Source organism: Homalodisca vitripennis, chromosome 5 (genome assembly GCF_021130785.1).
Source record: "Homalodisca vitripennis isolate AUS2020 chromosome 5, UT_GWSS_2.1, whole genome shotgun sequence".
Lineage (NCBI taxonomy): Eukaryota > Metazoa > Arthropoda > Insecta > Hemiptera > Cicadellidae > Homalodisca > Homalodisca vitripennis.
Genome location: NC_060211.1, coordinates 90,732,331 through 90,754,644, shown reverse-complemented (window position 1 = coordinate 90,754,644; position 22,314 = coordinate 90,732,331). Strand labels below are relative to the sequence as shown.

The 22,314-nt window shown below is 34.3% G+C and overlaps 1 protein-coding gene across 1 annotated transcript in view; it reads right to left on the bottom strand.

Annotated features, from left to right (window-relative positions):
• Positions 1-4,121: 4,121 nt before the first annotated feature.
• The window catches only part of LOC124362498 (nucleoporin Nup37), a 35,036-nt gene continuing 16,843 nt past the window's right edge, over positions 4,122-22,314 (bottom strand). The window contains exons 3-6 of the mRNA XM_046817057.1: positions 15,682-15,832; positions 10,522-10,741; positions 7,889-8,048; positions 4,122-4,244 (exon numbers count right to left, since the gene is read on the bottom strand). Of these exons, the coding sequence (XP_046673013.1) occupies positions 4,152-4,244; positions 7,889-8,048; positions 10,522-10,741; positions 15,682-15,832 (624 nt within the window). The 3' untranslated portion in view covers positions 4,122-4,151. The remainder of the gene's footprint in view (positions 4,245-7,888; positions 8,049-10,521; positions 10,742-15,681; positions 15,833-22,314) is intronic.

Genomic DNA, 22,314 nt, shown 5'->3' with positions numbered 1-22,314 from the left:
AAGTTTTGTAAAACCTCCACTTTAATCTAATCTAAGATTTATCTGTTAAAATGTTGAAACCTCAATACCAAACAAACCTTATATTCATAATAATGATGCCTGTTCATGGGAAAGATTTCTATAAATCAAGGTCGGCTCTGAAATATTTCCTTCTAAACCCCAATAATTCCATTATACCCATGTAACCAGTATTGTCTAAACGATTTAGAGATATTTATACTCATAGTCTATGCAAAATTAGCAAAAACAATGATTGTGAATCATGTGAAGAATAAATTAGATGGTTGGTGAAGTCCTATAAGTGTTTTCTGGTACTCTTGTCTCTTTGATTATACAGAGTATCCAACTTAAATATGCTGCCCTTGCTATTTCGAAAACAACTAAATTTACAAGAAAGTTTTAATGGGGAACTTCAACTACTTTTCAGTAACATTTGAATGTAGAATTTCAACATTTTCTCTAATTTTTTTCCAAATAGGTTCTTACAGAACGTCCTATATTTTATTGCAATTTTTACCTGATTTCAAAAAGGAGAAGGTTACACAATTCGACCTGTTCCTACATAACTTTTTTTTAGTATGTCCATTGATTTTATGACACTACTGAACCAATTTTAAAGAATCTTTCTAAACAAAAGAGGTATTTGCCACAGTGGTGCAACTTAACTTTTTTAGGATTAGAACACTCTTAGTAAGTGTTACATGCAAAACCATATAAAAAAGTCAGACTAAACAATTTTCGGGGATTCCGTTTTCTTACAATTACCATAAGTTACCTCAAAAATGGATTTTATAGAAACTTATGAGACTTGAGGGCTCCTTTTTTCTGATGTCCTTTGGGCTGAGGAGGTAAACTTCTAAGATTTTTTTATGGTTTTGCAAATGGCAGGACAGTTTAGCCATAAGTGTTCCACTGATTCTTCTGTTTCTTTAGAGAGTCTGCATTCATCAGTCTGATTAAGAATCACCTTCATAAGATGTTTCCTAAGAGGGCCATGTCCTATCAGCATTCCAAGTACTATACTCCTTGTTTAGATCTAGGAGTATTAACCACCCTTTTATGCAGAGAGAGATAAACATTGTTGATTGTCTGAGTACTGAAAATAGATTGGAATTTTCCAAATCACTGTGTTACCTCACAATTACTGTTGGAAGTTTTCTAGTCTATATCAGGATTCGTCACAGATCCTAGGGAATATAACTTTGTTAATAGTAATGAAATCTATTCTAGAGAAGTAAGATAAAGAGGTTAGAAAGTAAAGATTTTCAACTAAATATAATTTACCCCACAGACACTTGGGAAAAGTGTCTACTTATATCAAGATTCCTCTGGGAGGTCTTTGAACAATGATAAGAAACAACAGATGGAATATGTTACTGAAATGTATTTTTCTATCTCTTACTATCGTTTACCTTAGGGATGCCAAATATATTTCACTTGGTATGGTTTGGGGTATCAGTTGAGTGGAACCCAGTATAGAGTAGCGAGAAAGGATAGAGTACATAGGTTGTACCTCACAACTACCTATCGACACAGCATCTGATGTATGGCAGTAGTTTGGAATATGTCATTTTCCAATATTTCATGTAGTTTGTTGTTTGGAAAATGTTCTAGTACGATTCTATTTTATAGATACATAATTAAAGTATTATTTTGCAAGTTTTGTAAATTGTTCAATTCATGTTTACTATAGTTTAAAATATTATGTAGTTTTCCAATTACTAAAAAATGGAACCTGAAATGAAGTGAAGACAAATAGTTATAGTATGTATATATGTGTGTGTGGAATAGTGCTACTTAGGAGTTTGCCTAGTACGTATATAATTCTCCTACAAGATACATGTAGAACAACTCATTGTAAGTTCAGTGCCACCAATGTCATTCAACTGGCTTGTTTCTTTTTGTCTCTAGTAACTGATTTGGTATTGCATGCAGACCACCAAGAGACTATTGAACAATGAATTCAGAATGAATGGAAAAACTTATATCTGTGTCTTAGCAAACTTTATCTAAACGTTTTGAGATAGAAAGAGCTGCTACTATTAAAGTTTTGCCTTGGGTTCTGATTGACAATAAAAAAGAATGTCAAACTGAAGCATATTTTTTTAGCAAAAAATGCCTTGGCATCAAAATATTTTTCACGTAATGGAAATTTCATCCTTTATGAAATAAAAATCAGTGTATCTATGAATCACTTTGTTTGTATTGTACCAAGGAGCTTGTAAAATCCTTCTCAGGACTTTGGATTAGAAGCGCTGGATGATATCAAGGGTTAATTTTGAAACAGTTCCTCATAACCGAATTCTATAGGTTCACACAGGCTTCAAAATAATTTTGTATAAAAGAAATTTATTTTCTATTGATAGGTGGGAATTTTTAACCAATAGCCAGCACATTTTAGAGAAATGTGTGTTAGGTTGTAGCCTTTGTTCCAGATGCACAAGCACCATGTATGAAATCTATAAAGATGAGCCCCTAAGTAAGTATCCTTTACCATTCTGTTGAGGGAATTGTAAATTGTTAAGAGTTACAGGTGGGCAATTTTCTTGTTTGAGGGTAAAGACATGTACAGACTTTGTTCATTCCCCTGAATTCTCCAACACTTTAGCCAATCATACAATGTGTTCAGTGTAATGTTTATGAAGCTTGAACTGGATTATGATAAGAGGCTAACACTGCTGTATTATTGCATGTATTATTGCATGTACAGTACAACCCTGATAAGTCGGCCCCCGTTAACCCGGAAGTCCGGCTAACCCGGACAGATTTTCAATTAAAAAATCAGACAAACATTTCAATAATAAAAACGTAATATGTTTGAGTGGTATAGTATCCGTGAATCTATTTTGCATCAGTACTTGATGGGACTGTAAGACAGTGAGTGTGTGACTCATGGCACACGGCGGCCGAGTGGCGGTCATTGTCCCGGATTCTCGGAAACAATAACAGACGCGTATTTCCCTAAATCCTCTCCCACGCTACCGCCACGCCTGGCCCCTCAGTACCGTTCCTACCTCGCTCCGGAGGTCATGGAGATGCAGTGACCAAACTAAACGAACTAATGGTTTATTTCGAGCGGCAGGCACAAACATCGCCGGCTGAATTGCTCATGTTGAAGAGACTGCGGGATCGCACAGCACGCAAGCGGCAGACGACATTGGCACAACCAAAGCTGACTGAGTTTTTTTACCAGGAAATGAACAGTTATAAATGTACTGTAAGGATTAATAATAATTAAATGTGCATATGTTTGATGTTTTTACAATTATAATGGGGTTTATTTATAAGTATACCGTATTTTATTAATTCTTCGGCTAACCCGGATTTTCGTTAACCCGGATCGGCCGCGGTCCCGATTAATCCGACTTATCGAGGTTCCACTGTATTATTAAACGTTGCAAATGTTGTTTCTGGGTGGGTTGGTATATCAGCCATGTACAATGTGTATAACAAAGGCCATAATATGCTACCCTGTGGACCACCTGATTCATTTTCATTTAAGTTTGAAATTGTATCATAAAATTTGATCTAAAAATGTCTGTTTTATAAGTGAGATTTGATAATATTATAATTAGTGTGAGATAAAAGGCGTACACACCAGATTTCAGGAGTCAAATCTAGACAGTAGACTTATGTATTCTTATTTTTCTTAAAAACAATTGGATCAAACTGAAGCAAATTATTACCACTTATAATAAAGGCTTACCTTCTGATTCTGTACTACAAGTTTTGTAATTAGATGAAAAATTTAAATAAAATAGAAATAATTTTGCATTAAAAAATTTATAAAAACAGGTTTTTTGTTCAAAAATTCATGTAACATTTATTACTTAACAATAAATTATAAACAAGGTTCTCACTTAATCTTAATCATCAAATTCACGACTCTTTCATGGTTTTCATGGTACAAAAGTATCAATTTCACAGTTGATAGTTTTTATAAACATTACGAATAAAATAAGTTTTTGTAATAAAACTAATAGAGACTTTTTCTAATACAGTGTATTATTATTGTAAATTTAATACTTTCTGAGAAAAACAGAAAAGATTGGCAATTTAACATGTAAGCATTATGGGCATATATCTCTCATTAAATCAAGGTTATAACAAAAAACATTCAATATTATAAATTACTTTTATTTACAAAAATATTATTTAGTAGAAACTCTCCAAAAACAAACAGATCTGTCCTGTCCAACACAGACATAAGGCAAACGGAAAGTCCAGCTTAAGCCACCAGCAAGCTGTAAACAAATATAACATAATTAAGAAAATACTGTTTTTAGTAAAACCACTTACTTTTTAAAACTATGAGGACTAATATTATCCAGAAATTAACATTTTGACCTATTGCAGTAGTGGGTGGGTTAGAGTATCTTGGTGTCAAAACATTCCCACACTCAGATGTCTTTATGTGCGAAGTGTGCGCTTCTACTTTTCTCTCTCTGAGAAATTGCACTCAGTCCAAAAAGAACCCTTGCACTGCTTCCGCGGTGATAAAATATTCTGGATGGGTAAGGTTGGAGTTAGTGGCTGTCTCCTGTCAATATCCATCAGGAAGGATTATGTGCATTAATATCAGTCATGGCTCCTTGGAAGAGGAAGCCAAATCTGTACCAGCCTCCCAAGTCAAAGTAGGCAAGGAGTGGCACGCTCTTTGTCTAAGATAGGTTTTTCTTGGTAAAGAACAATATCAACAATTGAACTTTATCACCAGTTTGAAGATTTTTGTGGCCAATATAAATCATTTTTAACGTAAATGAAACTATTTTTTAATGTATGCCTAGGTCAAAAAAAGACTGCTACAATTTTTAAAATATGTACAGCATCTATGTATGTATTAAATCACTTGTATATGACAGATCAATATTTGACATAGAACAATAAACTGCAATCAAGTTTGGTTACCATATCCAAAGTGGAATTTAAACTTGACAATGGCTTTCACTACACTTTCATTTAAACAATTTTTCTTCATCAGGAAAAACACTTAAGCACATCAATAGCTTGTTTTGTGCCTTTTTTGACAGTTCAGGTCGATCACTATCCACCCTTGCATCCTCCTCATCATCTTCAGCTACTTCATCTTCTTGAGGGTTGAATAGAGGCCAGGATATCTTCATCCATTACATGTTCACATACTGTTACATCATCATCAAAGTCAACAAATTCTTCAAACTCCATTTCATGGACCCCAGTATTTCGCTAACTTTGCTCCATTTTTGAGGTAGGCTTATTTCTGCGTTTTTGAGTGCTGGCGTTAGAGGTTGATCCTCTTCAGAATCTCTCACTTGAAAGCCACATTTTTAAAAAACAGTTTTCTCGGTCACGAACTCCAGACCTTGCTTAATATCCACATGGCATCTAGCGCATTAATTAGTCTGCATGTCACGATCCATATCTGTTAAAATCTGCCAAACAACCTCCTTCCTAATAGCTCACTTTAACATTTTTAATGATACCCTGGTCCAATGGCTGGAGCTTTGATGTGGTGTTTGGAGAAAGAAATTGGACAGATTTAAAATGGTTTTGTGTGCACTACAATTGTCAATAAACAACAGGATGTTTTTCTTTTTCTCCTTTATTTATGTGTTAAAAGTTTTCAGCCATGCACTGAACTCATCACCATTCATCCACTCTTTTGAGTTTGCTATACAACGTTGGTAAATTGTTCACATTTTGTAAACATGTAGGTTTTTTAGACTTGCCAATAACCAAAGGCTTGAGCTTATTTTTTCCCAGATGTGTTAACACCAAGCAACACAGTTTTTCCATCTTTGTAAGTTTGGCTCCATTGCAATGATCTCCTTTAAACGTCATTGTTTTGAAAAAACCCAGTCTCGTCAGCATTATATATGTCATCTGGGTGATACTGCTGAGTAATATCAGTAAGTTTTTATTTTCCAATTATCGCATTCACGATTATCGAATTATCACTATCCACTGATGCACTTTCGTCACACACATTTATAAAAACAATATGCAGGGTGTTTGAAAAGTCTGGGTACGGCTTAATATTTTACAAACCATATCAGATAACATCTATAAACTTTGCACAGTGTCATATGGCTATGTAAACTATTTTTTCTTGCTATTACCATGACATGCCAACCATGGGGGGACGGCCCACAGAGGAAAACATGTAAATCTTAAATTGAAGCATGGGTTGAGTGATACCTCGTTTGAAAGAGCTCACTTAGTAGAGTTGAATGCCGCAAACCGCATCTCAAAAGGTTTATCCAATCAGAAATGGCGGGTTGTTTTAGGTACACATTTGTGAAGTACATTATGCGCTGTCATTTCTTGACTGGATCGTCGTATTCTGATGCGGTAGGCGGCGTTTCACTCTACTAACCGATGGTTTCACTGATTAGTATTTATAAAAAATAACAAAAAGATTTAATTAAAAAATTAAGTGGTAAGTTAACTATTTCACCAACAAAGAACAATGGTAGAACTTTTAAAGTATTGATATTATCCACTTTAACATTTTTAAATGTTTAAACTAATTTATTTAAGAGGAACTCGGATGTTTACTATTGTAAAAGTTTCCATTCATGGATGCTGTCTCTTTATAATGTTAGACAAAATGACCTCGGTTTTGAACCTCATGACACTATAGATGTATGTGTTCATACTAAAATTATACTCAATTTGGCTACCCTGCATATTTTGTGTAGGTAATATTTCAATAACATATTATACTTTTGTGATTATGTGGCAAATTTTTTTACGAAGTAAAAGTTTTTGAAATTGTAACAGAAAGTAAATTTATTCTTACAGCTTTAAATCATTTCAGTTTGACTCTCAGGTTCTTTAAAAAAATGCATATAAAATATATGTAAAGTTTAAGAAATTTTAGAGAGCAAGCCTGTAAACCTTATTAAAAACAGTGCACACTTTAGAATTTTTAAACATTCCCAGAGTTAATCCTCCAATTGTCAGTAATTGCTTGCATGTTGGAAATGATTTTCAGTGTTTTTTAAGCTTGATGTAAAACTTTTATATACTATATCATCTTTCATTCTATCTTAGTTACCAGTTACTATGTATTTATACTTTGTTACTATGTCTTGTAGGTTAAGTAAATGTGCTCCATAGAGTGAAATCTGTAAGCACACTATCTACCTTTAGTGACACAATGTTGCCGGCTCAATGTTCGTGTTTTATTTATAACTTATTTAATCACAACTAATTCTGCAAATGTATCATCCTATACATCTACTTATCTCATAAAAAGATATGAAAATATAATGTTGTTTTTTAATACCATTATTACAGTGGAACATTGATTATTCAAAATTGTGGATAGTTTACAACTTTTCTTCCAACCACTTGAAATTTGTAAAATGTATGATACTGAAAATTGTGTGGTTAGTTTTGATGTTGTTTTTTAATACCATTATTACAGTGGAACATTGATTATTCAAAATTGTGGATAGTTTACAACTTTTCTTCCAACCACTTGAAATTTGTAAAATGTATGATACTGAAAATTGTGTGGTTAGTTTTGATGTTGTTTTTTAATACCATTATTACAGTGGAACATTGATTATTCAAAATTGTGGATAGTTTACAACTTTTCTTCCAACCACTTGAAATTTGTAAAATGTATGATTCTAAAAATTGTGTGGTTAGTTTTGATGTTGTTTTGAATAATTCTAGTGTAATGTGATAAATTATTTTAAGTCTTCGTACATGTTGTGATTCTGTTAAGAATAATTTCATTGTATTCAAATTGTACTATTCAACTCAATATTTTTGATATGACTTTAACACTAATATAATCGCTTACACAATATCACTTCCGCTAGTGAATTTGATAATATTATTAATAAGTACTTAATTTCACATGTGTAACATGATGGACATTGATAACAGTACTCACAGTCATGGTGGCATTGCAGACTGGATGTTTCATGTTGACGTGAGTAACTTTGAGAGTGTTATCTGGCCGACCTACAGTAGCAATGTGGTGCTCACTCTGGTGCGAGTAACGCAGCGAGTTGCCACCATTCGGGTGAACCACTCGTATATCCACTGGTCGACTGAAACACAAGTTACTTGGAATGAAAACTCATCTTATTCATACCTACACAATAATTTGTCTCTACTTAGAAATATTCTTTTAAAGTAGTCCTAATACACCAATAGACCCTTGTACTACTTATGTGGTGTGAAATGGTGTGTCTGAAACTCTTCTAGTACATAGTGAAAAATCCTTCAGAACTACAGTAAGTAAACACCACTTACTTACTGTTATAGGTGGTCAAGGCACGAGTCATCTCAGAGAGATTTAGCACAGTATTCTTTATTGTCATTGAGATAGGTGATATAAAATTATTAAAAAATGTAAACTGCATTATCATTACAAGTTAAATTAACAAAACATAGAGCGGTTTTAAATAGAATTAAAATATGAGTAGTTAAAATGCAATAAATATGATGAAAGTGATAGAATAAATATTTGTAACAACAAAAATTATATAAGAGAATAATTATTACTAACAGAAACAAAAATATCAAACAACAACTATACAAAATGAAAATACTAAAAAAGATTATGAATTGTGACTCTGAGTAAGTAACTATAGCTTGAATAGTGAAGTGTCCACGTTCATGGTTTGACTGATGATGAAATTGACAAGCTAGTAAGTTCTGACGTAAGTCACAAATGTACCAGTTCCAGAAACTCTCGGAATCATTAAATCATGTCTCAAAGAAGACCAAACATTAAATGAAAGGACTAAACTTCTCGTACCAGTGTTTATGGAAATGTTAGAACACTTAAGACTCACTGTAATTATTTTGAGTTTGAAGGTCCTATAATATACCGTCAAGATGAGGTAATGGCAATGGGTTCTCAACTCTTCACCTATTTATTTATGGAGGAATTAGAGCAAAAGCCCCTGGCTCAGTTCATATCAAAAACTTGGTGGAGCTGTTTTTCGTTATGAAGACATAAAATTCAATAAGTTTTAAGATCACATTATTTCTTCTTCTATCTGCCAATGAAGTGGAATTCCAAAACAAGCTTTCTTTTTAGGATAAGTACGTAGTGAAAGATATGGCTGTCTCTAAAATAATGGTTTTTCTAAAGAAAACATATACAGGAAAATACTTTAAAAACTATCAATCAAACCATCTAAAATCTGTCAAAAAATGAGTGGCCTACTTAACTGATAGAGCAAAGAGATTATGCTCAAAGTGGTAGAATTTAAAAAATGCTCGGGTTACAGACAAGATTTTAAACTGCACTATCTCTAACCAGACAAAGTACGGCGTCTTAGACGATGTAACCACTGCTCTTAAAAGTATTCTTTCTCAGGAGGCCAAGAAAGTTTCCAATTGTTTTGTTGAGAATCATATTCTTCGCCAACTTGATCTTCCTTCTTATTTGATTTTACCTTTTAGACCAGTCTCACATTCACCAGGATTGCTTCTCAGTCCGAAGTTACAGTCTCAGTTTCATCACCAAAATAAACTGATATGACACATCAACTTAAAAACATTATTTCTAGTAAAAATTCACAAATAACTCACTTTTTCTACAACCTGTTCACCCAAGAACATGTACAACTAGGCATGATATTACTGAGTGAATATATATGGATTTAAATAAAGTATGAGGATTTAGTCAAAAACTTAAATAATTTCCAACATTACAGAAAATTATTTGTTTAAAGTTTGTTATTGACAATGGAAGGTCTGAAAGAATTTCGGATATTTGCCATCGTTATATGTATACCTTTTGTAACATACGAGTATAACAAATGTCTAAAATAATTTGTTATATGTTACAAAAAGTATACATATAACGATAGCAAATATCCTAAATCCTGTTACCATTACAGAAAAGGTATTTAAAAATCCTAGATGTTCTGTTGCCAACCCAAAACATTTTAATTACGTTATTGACCATGCAACCAGATGTGTAGTGTACTTAGTTTTCACCACACTGTTTTATTTTAAAAAGCCTTTCCTAAAGGTAAAATCATAAAAATTTCTAGCTTCAACAGCTTAATTGAAAATTAATTGGTGAATTATAACTACAATACGATATGGCATACAATGTAATGTTTTGTAATTTACTAACCCTTTAATTTCCTATTACAAATATTGATGAGTTTAACTTATTATACTTATCTTTTAGAGCTTACATAATGTTTATAAGGCTAAGAGTTTCCTTTATCTCTCTTGACTGCGCCTAAACATTTCTCAATTTAACTATAGAAAATAAATACATGATTAAACTATTAATGTGGTGTAATCGAAGAAATCTATGACAAATACTATAAATAATGTAATCATACTTTAACTATCACAAGAATTTGTTTGGCTGGGAGGTTCTTTGTAATACACAAACTTCTAAGATCACATTCCTCTACACTTGTCATGCATTTCTGTACTGTAATGTTTAGTGGAAATTGTTAATACAAGATATTAAGTTTATTGAATGGTTAACTAATCATTCTACTAGAATAACTATGATTAATCTGTAATTAATTAATAAATATTAACCAAGGACGGGTGGTGTCCCACACGACAAGCTGCCCGCCGGCCAGAGCTGCCACACGGAAGCAGTTAGCAGGAGACCAGTCTGCCGCAATGAGGGGGACCAGCTGAGAGTCAAATGACAAGATGGCCTGCTGCCGATCCACGTTGTACAGGCGGACTGTGCCGTTCTTCTCAGCAACCAGAAGCTTGCCAGGGTCTCCCCTATGCCAGCATACGGACATTCCTGTACATGACACCACAATGACACTACATTCAAAAATCCGTTACACATGATAAGTTGTAGTCAAGGTGACAATTGATATAAGAGTGACGTCTCTTGTACAAAATTCCAAAGTGAATGATTTTTTTAGGATGTTGTTTACGGTACTAGATTCCAAGGTTTAGATCTTGAGGAACCTGTGAACATTTTTTGGGAGTAGAAAAATCTCAAAATACATTGGAACTAAATACTTGATAACATAATTCATGCAGTTATTATACATCATATATGCATCTTTGCATTTGGTACCTTGCTCCTTACAACTTTATGCAGCAAATACCATCAACACTGAGTACAAATTAGCTGTTTCCTATGTCTACTTATTTCTGTAGGACTTCTAAATACATTGCGTGCGGTACAATCACTGGCGACCGCCAGAGAACACCACTGAAGAGCGCGGCGGTCACCTGCAACCGCATGCACCATTGGTTGTACCCAGATATGCCTAGTGACCTATATTTAGGACACTTGTAGTGTTCTCCATAAAGCTTACTTCTGAAGTAGTTTCAGCTTTTTCCAACAGGTGGCAGGGTGGTTGCTGTCTTCAGTAAGAGCTACTGAATGCATCTGAGCAACAATCAAGTGAATGCTTCAACTAGTTTGTTTCTTTAGACTAGTTTTACAAATTTAGGATTTCCAATCAACTTCATGAGCTCTGCGCCATGTGCGAAAAGTAAGTACAATACTATTATTTCGTAGTTTTAAAACCTATTTAAGTACATTTCCTAATAACTGACTAACTAGTTATTAATTTATCTTGAAATGTGACCGTTCTAAATTCAGACCGTTTATAGGTTATGTTTGGAATTGGCCCGTCCTACATGTAGTCCAGTAGGCATATGTACAACAATAATGCTTCCCACTCTCAAATGAGTTTCGTGACCCTTGTATTTCAAGTCGTGACTTAGTAATTGGGTTAAAACTTTTTGTTTTAAGCATCAATACAATTTTTTACAGTTATTTTATAAAAAATTCTGAAAAACCTTGTTATTTATCGTACTTTGAATTTTTTAGGAACTTGAACCTTCATGAAATTTTGACGATGCTAGAAGATGAAGAGATCCAAGTGCCACCTGAATGAAGAAAAAATTGGCGTATATATTCAGCCACCAATCAATGCAAATGATGATGTCACTGATGAGGATTCTGGGGATGAGGACATGGACTTCAATCCATCATCTTCCAGGAAACCAACTATTGGCCCCGGCTGAAGTTTCCCAAGAATTTGAACTGAGTGACAACAAAGATGAAGAGGATCCTTCTTTATCACAACCAACCTTACCTCTAGTTCAGCGAAGATGGACATTAGCACAGCCACCAAATAAAAAAGTAAGACGAATTCAGAATTTCACTGAAGAGAAACCAGCAAAAAAGGTTAGTAAGCCATTCACTAAAAAGCAGTACAAATGGGTCAAAGAGGACCTAAAACTAGATGATACTATTTGGAGTAATAGACAGGAAGTACAACAAAATTAACACCAATGGAACAGTTTTTTCTGTATTTTCGATGATGATATTGTAGATTTATTAGTTGAGAAAACAAATCGTTATGCGGCATTACATAACCGTTTAGGTGATGTAACTGTCGATGAAATGAAATGTTTCATAGGAGTATTGTTGTTGAGTGGTTATGTTCCATTACCTCGAAGACGAATGTTTTGGGAAACAGCTTTGGGACACTCGCAATGAATTAGTTGTAAATGCAATTTCTAGAGGACAGATTTGAGTTTATTATGTCAAATTTGCATGTTTGTGATAATGACAACCTCAATGCTGATGACAAGTATGCAAAAGTACGTCCATTGTTTGATGCATTGAACAAAACATTTTTTGATTACGCACCACATGAGGAACACCACTCAGTTGATGAGTCTATGGTCCCATATTTTGGGAGGCATGGTTTGAAACAATTCATTCAGAAACAAACCTATTCGCTATGGTTACAAAATTTGGGTTGGTGCTACACCCAATGGCTATGTAGTTTGGAAAGACCCCTACCAAGGGAGCAGCCACACCTTGGACCCTCAGTATGAACACTTGGGCCTTGGTGCCAGTGTTGTTTTTGCAGTACTGTGATGTTCTGAAGAAGAATGGTGATTTCCCGTACTTCTTGTATTTTGATAATTTTTTTTCTGGTCTACCTTTGTTTGAGAAACTGTCCCAAAAGAATATAAGAGCTATTGGTACGGTGAGAGGAGAACAGAATAGCAAAGTGCCCACTGACTGATAGTAAAGATTTGAAAAAGAAAGAAAGGGGAACTTTTGAATACGAAAAAGTATGTGATGAAAATTTAATTATTGCAAGATGGAATGACAACAGTATTGTCACTGTTGTTTCAAATGCTGTTGGTGTACAACCCATACATCAGGTAAAACGCTTTTCACTTAAAGCCAAGAAAAACATGCTTTCATCCCTCAAACCAAACCTCATACACCAGTACAACAAAAAAAATGGGCGGAGTGGACCGGTGCGATCAAAAATATGAGCCTGTTACCGAATCCAAATCAGAGGTAAGAAGTGGTATTTCCCTCTGATCTGTGACTGCATTGACAGTGCAGAAACAAATATGCCTGGCAACTTCACCGCCATGCGGGAGGGGAACCTTGACCACTTGTCTTTCAGACGCAGGACTTGCCTGTAACCTGCTAGAAACATGTTGGTAAAGGGTGCGCGTCAAAGGCTGGACGGCATCGAAACAATCAAAAGTGGACTCCAGGTTTGACAGATTGGACCACCTTGTTGTTCCTCAGGAAAAGCAAACGAGATGTGGGCATTGCCATGCCAAGTGCACTACCAGATGCCAAAAGTGTGATGTTGGTCTTCATACTAAATGTTTTATTGATTACCACACAAAGCCATAAACTACAAATGCACTTACTAAAAATTTTATTTAAGCTTGTTTTTATATATCTTTGTTAAAAACACAGTTGAATTAAGTACATAAAACATTATATATCCAATGTAAATGTAACCCTTCTAAAAATATAAAAAGCATTTTTGGAATATTTTAGCATTTCACTCATATTTTCCTACTGTCCTATATATAGGCCACCCATTATTTACTAAACGACGATGAAATTTTTTACAATTATTGTTAAAATGTGTTGAAGAATACATTTATAGTATAAAAAAACTGTAGAATTAAAAAAAAATTAAAAAAAAAATAATTCAGGCATATCTGGGTTAAAGGTTCAGTGTGGCTCAGTCATTCTCATAGTCAGTAAAATATTTTTACCGCAGTCAATGTATTAAAGTTGAATCAGGCTATTGTACATTCCTGTGTGAGGAGAGAGATAGAGAGAGGGAGGTTCCTCAGATTGGCATCCGAACTCTTGGTCATAGGCCATAGTGAATGTTTGGTCTTTAATTTTCAGAATAAAAGTTTACTAGTGTACTGTCATAGTAATTACATTATTCTGCCTCATCATTTTTTTGTGTCACTCTAATTTGTTTTATACACATGATTACACTTTGCCTAAAATAACAGTATATTTACCTAAAATTTTATCTCTTTGGGACTCGCATTAACCTGTATAATTCCATGGGGTAAGCATCGACCCTCTACTAGTACAACAGATGTTAACTAGCTGATTGATCTATTTGATGTTCTGAGTAGATCTGTACATGGATAATGAGTGATTGAGGAAATTGTTTAACTAATATTATCTTTATGATACTTTCTTTGTATTTTTCTGTAGCACATAGTAGCTTTGAGACCAGAATCAGAAATGTTGTGTACCATACTATACTGAAACACTAGATTATTATTGATTTAAAATTATTATAATCATTTATTATTATTATTTAATTATATAATATAATATTAAATCTTTAAAATTATAATTTTTTGTTTTATTAAAATATTTATTGATCTGTATTTTACCTTGGTGGTATATCTATTGCGTGAGTGCTATTATTTTTAATTTATAAGGGAACAAATAGAAAACATTTTTGTCTGTTTTTTGGGTTAACACAGGTTATGAGAAATCATAATCGGTTTTGTGAGTCGCCTCATTCGATACCTAGAAGCATCGGTCCACCCGTTAAAACAGTTATATGCATGTTGACATATAATGTATTCTAGGCCCTAAAACAATTTTTATGAATACTTTGAATTTAAATCAACTAAAACTAAAATATAAAAAGCACTGATGCAAAATATTGTAATGTAATAGGAAGCGGCATAATAGGGCCAGATATCCACTTCCTATTACATTAGAAAGTGTTTACCACTTGAACAACAGCCTACCACACCTTATATCCGGCACCTGCCACTTCTAGAGGTTAGCAAATGAAATGTTTTGATAAGAAAAAACATTGTGACAACTGAATTTCACGATGTTGAATACAGAGTAATTCGATATTGGATGACACACCACACTGAAATTGTAACTTTTGGTAGCAAACATGTTGTGCCAAAGTTGTCTAAAGACACAAACCTTAGTCTGTTTTAGTGGCTTAAATTAATATGGCATTTAGCAATGGTATTGTCTATTTCACCCACAGACTAGTAAATGATAATGGTTGACCACTTGTGAAGAAATACACCAACTCCCTCTCATACACTACATGTTTTATATATTTTAAGGTGAACAAATCATCTAATGAAGTATATGCGAGTAATTTCTGGACACATACACATGGATGGCACACATGACAGCTACATGCAGCATCAAGAAAAGCTACAAATAAATAATTTCTGTCTGTCCTGCTATTTGTGGCATTTGTTATATTACTTAAGCTATATAAGTAGCAAGTTTTGCTGCATAGTTTAAAAGTAGCTTTATTATTATTATTGGTTGATTTTCTGAAACACAACCAATTGTTACAAATTCTGAGGTTACTCTCCAGCGTTATTAAGAAATAACTGCCGATATATAGAATCAAATTATACAAGACTGACCTGGAGACTTCAGTACAAACATCGACTGACAGGTGTAACCCTCTTTGACAGCCCACAATCTGCAGGTAAGATCGTCACTTGCCGAAGCCAACAGTTCCCCCGACGGCTCATACGCTAATGAGTTTACATAGCTGTTGTGGCCTTTCAGTATCTATAAGTAATAAAAGAAAATACTATAACTACACATTTACTGAAATTGAATTTTTTTCTCAGGATTAGGCCTAATTCTCTGTTTACTGACACTAAATAATATGATTAGAATACTGCAGGCCTATAAAATATAATCAGAACATGTACATAGTATCCATAGCGGTGTTGTATTCAGAAGTTGCTGCTCCCCTCTCCCCCCATGGTAAACTATATAGAAAAGAAATCCTCAGACATGGCATACTTCTACAATACAATTAGCATTAAATCAAATCATACAATTTATGCATTTTTTGTTTTAAGAACACCAATAAGGAATGTATTGATTTTGAAGTAATAAATTGCATTAATTACTTCCATAAATCTTAACACAGAACGAAATTTAAATCAGTTTAGGTAGTCATAATTTAGAAATCTTTATAATATAAGCATGCTTAAGATTGTCAGAAATAAATTAAATCTGAATTATTTATTTTAATTGGCTTGGTTGAGGAATTTTTATTGCCGCTATAAATTGACTCAAAAGCATATTCCAAGATGACTGCCACTCATTTAAGACGAGGGACAGTAAATGTTCATTCATAACCCTTTGCAAAGTAGTAGATAGGGACATAATTTAGTTTTACTAAGCATGTAATTGTAATTGAATTAGAATGGTAGAAGAAGCTGTATGTTTAGTAGCAACTGACTAAAACTGAACCAAGATTTTATAATATGCAGAATTTATCATTGTTAACTGATGCACAACAAGATGTTTGCATGGCTCTCACGCAGGACTTATTATTTGTTAAGCCTCTTCAAAAACATAAGTGTAATATATCTGAACCAGTATGTTATTTAAAACTTATGAATATTAATGAATTTACTGATGATTATTGAATAAAATGCCTTAATCATATTATGCACGATCAAAAATGAACACAATAAAACTTATCTTGTTCTTGTTTACATTGTGAATGCACGTATCAAGCTTTTGGGATATTTTTTGTTCTACCAGTTTTATTTAATTTCTATCCATAATAACAGGGATGTTAGACTCCTTTCACTGAAAGTAGGTGGTCAAGAGTAGGTATTACAATTAGATACAAAACCTAACAAAGCTTTGTCTTTTCTTTATGAAATAATTGAACAGATCTCGTGAGTTTAGGGAAGGCAGATGGACAGACAGGCTACAATTTGATGTCCTTAGGGGCTGGAGGTACATGAATAATAAAACAGCTGATTATTATTGTATGGATCATTGTTGAAACACAGTTATACCATTCTTCTATCTCTTGGTTGTTTCTTACCCACCTCCTGCCTTCTTTCTACATCCCCTCCCTTATTAGTTTCACGTTGAGATCAGTTCAGTTGCAAAAAATATGTAATAGTGAAACGATCTAATCTCTAGAGCCTTTCATATTGCCTTTGATTTCCTGTTTCAGTAAAATCGTTACTGTACTAATATGTTTTCATTCTTTTATAAAGTCAAATTTTCAAATAAAAACTAGCAGGATCTGATGAAATTTTCTGGTTTTAATACATTTTCTGTATTTTATTGCAGATTTGAAGTCCTCTAGGGAGTACATATATTAGTTCATTGAAGTTTAAAAGACAACGAGAAAGTATTTTTATTCTATGGGAAATGATATTTCTTTTAAAGGTTCTATAGATATTATAATAGCTGATGTTATTGCATATTTTTGTGTGGTCAATTATTCGGAATTAAAGAAGATTTTTTTAGTTTGAAAATTATTATATAGTGTTTGTTCAGTTTTAGACAGGACCGAGGATATCACATGATGGTGAAGACTTTATTTTTTAAGACAATTTTTAGTTTGTAATCTTTAAATAAATAACTATTTTATTTTAATTCTTGGAAATGTAGGAGAATTTTATTTTATTTTATTTTTGAGAAGATAAAGCCTTTTTCGTTAATTATATTTTGTAACTGTTTAATTTTAGAAAATCAGAATTACATTTCGATTTATTAGTTTTATTCAGGCCTTTGCTACCCAAAATGAACGCAAATATCTTTTGATAACCTCCGCAACTTACTTAAATTCCGCACAGACAATGGTGAAGTTGATCTTACTATAAAGTATGTAAATGGTACCCCAAAATAATTAGCAGGCTAAAAGTCTAATTTATTCCAATGGTTTAAACTTTAATTCAAAATATAAACAGAATCAAGACCCATCTGAATGAATTTTTTTTTCTTTAGCTTAACTTAAACGCATCTTATACTAAACATACCTACTAGCTAGGAACTGGGTCTTATTATCAGGTCTTCAGGAAAGACAAATCTGCAGAAAATAGTGAAAGGGCTAGTGATTAAGGAGTATTTATTGCTGTTTCACAAAACATTAAATGCCATGAAGTCGTTACAACCACCTGTAAAATGATATTTGTCTCAGTCTCTCTATTTGATGGTGAGAAAATGCTCCATGGGAGTGTGTACATTCCCACTCCCCCACTAATAAACCAACAACAACTTATGTGGTTTTATCTGATGCACTTGAAGAGATAATCACTTCTTGTAAGTTCCAACACATCTGTCTTCTAAAGGACTTCAATCTGCCTGGTAACATGACAGCAAAGCTATTGCAAACATGTTTGCTGATTTCTTCTCATCTATCTATTCTTCAGATGACACCACGGATCTTCCAGTCCAGTGCTACGTGAATCTTGACCAATCTCATTTTGGCTTCTCTAGACTAACTCTCCTTGTATCGCATAAACACTAGTGAAGTTTTGAAGGCCCTTAAGAACCTAAACACTACATAAGGGTCCGATCCAAACTTCATAATACCTTCAGTGCTTAAACACTGTGCACAGCCAATTATCATACTGTTCAACAGATCTCTCTCAAATGGAATTTTTCCCGACATATTCAAGATTGGCTACATCGTCCCTATCTACAAAAGCGGCTCAGCTACCGACACCAAGAACTATAGACCCATCACTATTTTACAATTCCTTGCCAAAGTCTTTGAGAAGCTTGTCCTCAATAAAATAGCGTTTCTATAAAAGGTAAGAAACTTATTAATCAATATTCGTTTTAGCTTTGTGTCTATTAGGCCAACTAACACTAACCTTATAATTTTTCAAACTCATATAGTGGAAGCTCTTGCACAGAGAAAATAAATTGACTCAGCTGAGCTAGACTTCTCGAAGGCATTTGACTGAGTAAATCACTCTATTCTCCTGTGCAAACTTGAACTTTTTGGCTTCTCTGGATCTGTTCTTCAATGGTTTTCAAATTACCTTCTGGACTGCAAGCTTAAAGTTAAGATATAAAACCAATCTATCAAATGTATTCTCTGCCGTGTCCGATGTCTCATATGGATCCCATCTAAGACCGTTACTGTTCAACCTTTACATCAATGATGCTGTAATCTCTATGTTCAGGTACACTGTCAGTGAAAAACCACTGATCAGAACATCCGAAGTAAAGGATTTAGGGGTGACATTCACTTTATCTTTGAACTAGGAACATTCATGTGCAGAACATCTGCAGAAAGTTCTCCAGACTCTCGGCCCTCTCCTCTTCAGTCTTTCCAACACTTTAACTGATCCACATGTTCTTAAGATCTTACAGCTGCCTAGTCAGATCACACTTAGAATATGGCAGCGTAGTGAGGTCCCCACACCAGTTGTATCTAAGGGATAGCATCGAGAAGGTCCAAAGGCAATTCTTGAGACTTGTTAATACACGTCTCTGCTACAGGTACCTGGACATTCCTGTTCAGAACACATCTTCATTTCTGAACTTGCCCAAACTGGAATCAAGATGCCTCTGTCAGAATATGCTTTTCCTCTACAAATTGGTCAACATCAATCTGGACAGTTCTGAGCTTCTCAAGAAAATTTACTTCAAAGTACCTATTGGAATAGGATCTAGAGTCCTGTTTGTGACACCATCTGCATCCATCTCTTATGTTACCAACAGTGTCGACCTCAACGTCAGGGAAACTTCCTACCAGACCAAACAAACTGTTCGATTGTCTCTGCCTTCAAGTCTATGCTTCGGAGTCTCAATAAATAACGCGCACACACTGATGTTGGCTTTCATTTTAATCAGTTCATTACTTGAATCACTATTATGTCATATTTACTACATTGTTCCTTCATTATTTATCTCAATATTGTTTTACTACTGAATTTGCAGTTCTTCCATTATAAAATTCTTGCTCTTGTATCTCCAACTAATAGTTTTCATAACATTATTACATCTGTTACTGTTGCCAATATTCTAATTTCTTGTTATTATTTATAAATTCTATATTGTTTTTGTTAAAAAGTTTATGATATGTTATTTGTTGTTAATTTTTGTTAAGCTTGATTGTCTATTAATTTAGCATACAATTGTGATTATATTAAATTACTTTATTGTTATTGAAGAATTGTAAAATTGGCTAAGCGGTGGAATAATAAAATTTAAAAAAATCTTTATCTAAACTCTATACAAATTTTTAACACAAAATTATGACTGTCACCTCTGCTGTCTATGTGGTTAGAAGTTTTAAACTAATAAGATGAACAGATGTAGCCAACTGAAAACTCACATTTGGCATGCAGTTTTAATATGTAAAGCTACGTCTATTGCAAACATAAACAGGGTGATCACTATACAGAAAGCAGCAATATAAGATTCTCAACTGAACAAGGTTGATGCAGTGAATCAGTTAAACAGCTAAAAATAAAACAATCGCTATCTACATTAAAGAAGTGATACTTTTAGTTGATACAAATAAAAACGATCTTTCTGGAGGAACTAGATATCTCAGCTAATAACACCAGCAAAACTTCAAGAAAATCCCTATTCTATGACACAGAACAATTAGACAATTTCTTTATTAACATATTCTTTGAGAAACAGTTACACGTCAAATGGTCAATAAATAAAATTATAATAAATTTCAACAATTCACTGGACCAAGTCCATAAACTCATCCTCTGAGTAGAACGGCCGTTCCAGAAGCCATGCTGTGAGTTGCCTCTTGAAGTTTTTTGGCTGTTCTCTCTTGAGGTGCTCTGGAAGGTTGTTGTAATAGAGGGCACCTTTGTAAGATGGTTTTTGCTCGAACAGGCTCAGGCGATGCTGTGGGATGGTGAAGTTGTGAAGTTTGCTGCGTGTCTGGTGTTGTGCTGATGTAGGTCTCGGTGTCTTGGCTGTGTTGTTGTAATTGTGTGAATGATGACTTCCCTTATATTAAGTGATACTATTGTGAGTATTTTTAGGTCCTTAAATGACTCCCTGCAGCTGTCCCTGTAGTTTAAGTTGGCTAGGCATCTAATTGCTCTTTTTTGCTTTACAAGTAATTTATCTAAATTGCCCTTTGACGCCCCTCCCCATGCTGCAATACCATATCTGAGGTGCGATTCAAAAAGGGCATAGTAAGCAACTCTGGCCACGTCTGGACTGCATACTTGCTTAATTCTTCTTATGGTGTACAGGCTAGTGGATAATTTCTTGTTAAGCAGATCGACGTGGGGTTTCCAGGATAGTTTGGAGTCAATTATGATGCCTAGGTATTTTGTAGAGGTTTGTGTCTGTAGTCCGGGTAGTGATACATTTGTGTTGTTGCGCTTAGTGGTGAATGTCATTTGTACGGTTTTGTTCTCATTTAGGACCAGATCATTGGAGGAGCAGTAGAGTTTTGTTCTGTGGAAGTGCATGCTGGTTGTTAGTTCTAGCCTTTCTGTTGTTCTGTCGGCGAGAGTGAGTACTGTGTCGTCAGCGTACATTATATTGTGGCCTGGCTTCACCTATCCATCCAGGCAGGTCATTAACAAAGAGGATGAATAGGACTGGCCCCAGTGCTGACCCCTGCGGCACTCCTCTTCTTATACTGGTGGCTTTGGAAAGTGTCGTGTTTGGTGTTGTCCTTTGTGTAAGCTATTTCCACATGCTGTGTACTATTGGAAAGGTAGCTCTTGAACCATTCCGCCGCCATTCCTCGTACACCCAGCCCTTGTAGTTTGGAGATAAGTTGTTCATGGTTCAGGCAGTCGAACGCCTTACTGAAGTCGAGGAAGAGGCTTGTGGCAGTGCATCCTTCTTCAAGTTGGTCTAAGATATATTCAGTAAGTTGGATTATGGCAGTGGTTGTCGATCTGCCTTTGCAGAAACCATGTTGCTGATTGTTGAGGAGGTTATGTTGTTGTAGATGGTGTATGAGTTGGGTGAGCGCTATTTTTTCTATTATTTTCGAGAATGTTTAAATTAAGGATATTGGCTTGTAACTGTTTCTTTCTGTGGTTGGTCCACTTTATATTTCGGGTAGACTTTTGATATTTTTAATTTATCTGTAAAAATGCCTTGTGAGAGTGATTTATTTATCAGTTCTGTTAGGGGTGGTGATATTTCATTTACAATTTTTGATCATTTTAGCTGATACTTCGTCAATTCCGGATGAGGTTTTAGGCTTTAATGACTGGATGGTTGTTTGAACTTCGTCCAGTGTAACCCGCCTAAATTGAAAAACATGATTTGTTGCTGGT